The 2,536-nt window shown below is 33.8% G+C and overlaps 1 protein-coding gene across 10 annotated transcripts in view; it reads left to right on the forward strand.

Moving 5' to 3' along the window:
- LOC106871672 (peripheral plasma membrane protein CASK) overlaps positions 1 to 2,536 on the forward strand; it is a 516,651-nt gene that overhangs the window by 212,671 nt on the left and 301,444 nt on the right. For all 10 annotated transcript variants that reach the window (XM_052974602.1, XM_052974597.1, XM_052974599.1 and 7 more), the window contains one exon: positions 82 to 203. In XM_052974602.1, coding sequence (XP_052830562.1) covers positions 82 to 203 — 122 coding nt within the window. The remainder of the gene's footprint in view (positions 1 to 81; positions 204 to 2,536) is intronic.

Genomic DNA, 2,536 nt, shown 5'->3' on the forward strand with positions numbered 1-2,536 from the left:
ATATATATATATATATATATATAGTATGTATGTGGCCATGCTTCTCAATGAAAATGTGTTTTTGTTGTTTGTTCCTTGCAGCGGCTGTGTCTCAGGTGTTGGACAGTCTTGAAGAAATCCAGTGTTTGACAGATTGTGCTGAAGCAGATAAAGATTTCCTGGAATCGGTGCTTCAAGACACAAAACTTCATGCCTTATTAAACGTAAGTTGACAACCCTTTCTACATGTTGCTGTTGTTGTTGTTATTTCAGATTGTTGAGATACTAAAGATGACTGCGATTAAAGATTGATGACTGAAAATATTACTGAGTCTAGCTTTGTGTCTTTCTATCTTCTTCATTCTAATCCGTTTGCTTCAACTTTGCTCTGTCTTATCTTTGACTTCAATATGTTGCTTCATTTGAAAATATCAATGGCTCTGGCTGCACTAATTCACCTTCCTACATAATACCACAGTTTGGATCATAAATATCCTTTCTCTCTCTCTTTCACTCACTCTTATTCTCATCTACTCTCTCTCTCCCTCTCCTGCTCTGTTGTTTCCTCTCTCTCTCTCTCTCTCCTCTCTCCCAATCATTTTCTGCTCTAACCTTACTCTCCACAACCTTCAGTGATGAAAAGTAACAGTTACAAACTCCTCACGTGTTGCATTGGTTTCTGTTTCACTTCCCATCACTGCTACAACAACTTATTGTGTTTCTGGGCTGCACAACAGACTGAATCCCTCCCTCCACCAAATATACCTTGTGCCCCTATTAATCTGCAGGCAGTGGAAGAACTGTTTAATTAACATATGTTTTGTTAGTTTGTAGGGTTGATTTGGGGATTCCCAACGGAATGGAGGCCATTTACTATATTCTCTTCTCTGGAAATTCTGAAATCAAAAATCTATGGAAGATCAATAGTTTTTGATCTCTCTCTCTCTCTCCACAGTATATCGAACTTGGTGATCTAGTCTTCACTCAGGCCCAGCCATGGAATATCTGCAGACAGTTTCTTGAACAGCACTATCTATGTGTGTTGGGGAAGTTGATCAACACTCTCACAGCTTGCATAAACAGCAGATAGTAACATTACACACACACACACACACACACACAATCACAAACACAACCCTGCACACACATATTAGGGCTAACTGGGACTACACAGCTATAACTATAGTACAGAGTGTATGTGTATATATTATACAGATGATGATGATAATATGTCTCTCTCTCTCTGTCTCTGTCTGTCTGTCTGTCTCTCTCTCTCTCTGTCTGTCTCTCTCTCTCTCCCTCCCTCTCTCTCTCTCTCTCTCTCTCTCTCTCTCTCTCTCTCTCTCTCTCTCTCTCCACATCTTTAAGTATAGCAGGAATTAAGCAATGCTTTTTTATTGAAAATTTAATAGAATATATCTGTGTATTTCTTCATTTTTCTCTCTCTTTTGCATAAATGAAAACACTCACACACATATATATGCACATACACATATACTGACCTATTTTACTTTCAAATATTTGATTCTTCCATTTTTCCCTTCAATTATTCCCTGCAGAGAATATATTTTCTTTGACATTGATGATCTTGAAACAATTCCAATTCCGTTCACCATCTGTAGAAAAGTTTATATAATTATCTTTTTCATCTCCGTCATTATCATCTTTCATCGACTATTTTATGTCAGCTTTCTCTTGTTTCTATTGGATTTTAGTTTTATTTCTCGAAACCATGTAGTTCGGAGAGTTTGAAGATGAAATTCTTGCAATTGTCTCTTGTCTGATCTTTTCTTACCAATTCTACTGTTCTTCTGTTATTTCTGTAGCACTACACATCCCCACCATCTCCTTTATCTTGTAACTCATCCCATTTTTTATTTTACCATTTTCTGTTTTTCCCTTGGAATCTTTTTCAATCAAATTTTTACAGAAGTTATTCCAACCAACTCTTCATATACATTCTTGATTTAACAAAATTCTTGCACAAATAAAAAAAATAAAAAAAGACCTTCTTAGATTCCAACACGAGAAATACTCTGAGAGTTCTTCTTGTTTTCTCTTCACAGAGATTTAATTCCAGGTTTATAATGTTAGCTTAGCATGAATAAATTCTATAGTAATAATAATAATAATAATAATAATAATAAGTATTATTAATATTACTATTATTTTAATTATCAATATGACTGTTATTATTCTCAATGCTATTTATCATACTTGTAAAACGAGTAGTAGTTATGTATGTATGTGTGTATATGTGTATAAATACATGTTTGTGTATGTATGTATGGTAATAAGTCAGTATAGAGTATCCCATGACAAACACTAATGCAAACTAATTATGAAGATAATCAATACTCACACATAATGTATATATATGTGTGTGTGTGTGTATCTGTGTACATAACTAATATATTTATGTTCATTATATAAAATTAATTTGTGTGATATATATGCATGCATACATACACATACAGACATCTCTCTCTCTCTCTCTCTCTCTCTCTCTCTCTATATATATATATATATATATATATATATATATATATATATATAT

This window comes from Octopus bimaculoides, chromosome 18 (genome assembly GCF_001194135.2).
Source record: "Octopus bimaculoides isolate UCB-OBI-ISO-001 chromosome 18, ASM119413v2, whole genome shotgun sequence".
Taxonomy (NCBI): Eukaryota; Metazoa; Mollusca; class Cephalopoda; order Octopoda; family Octopodidae; genus Octopus; species Octopus bimaculoides.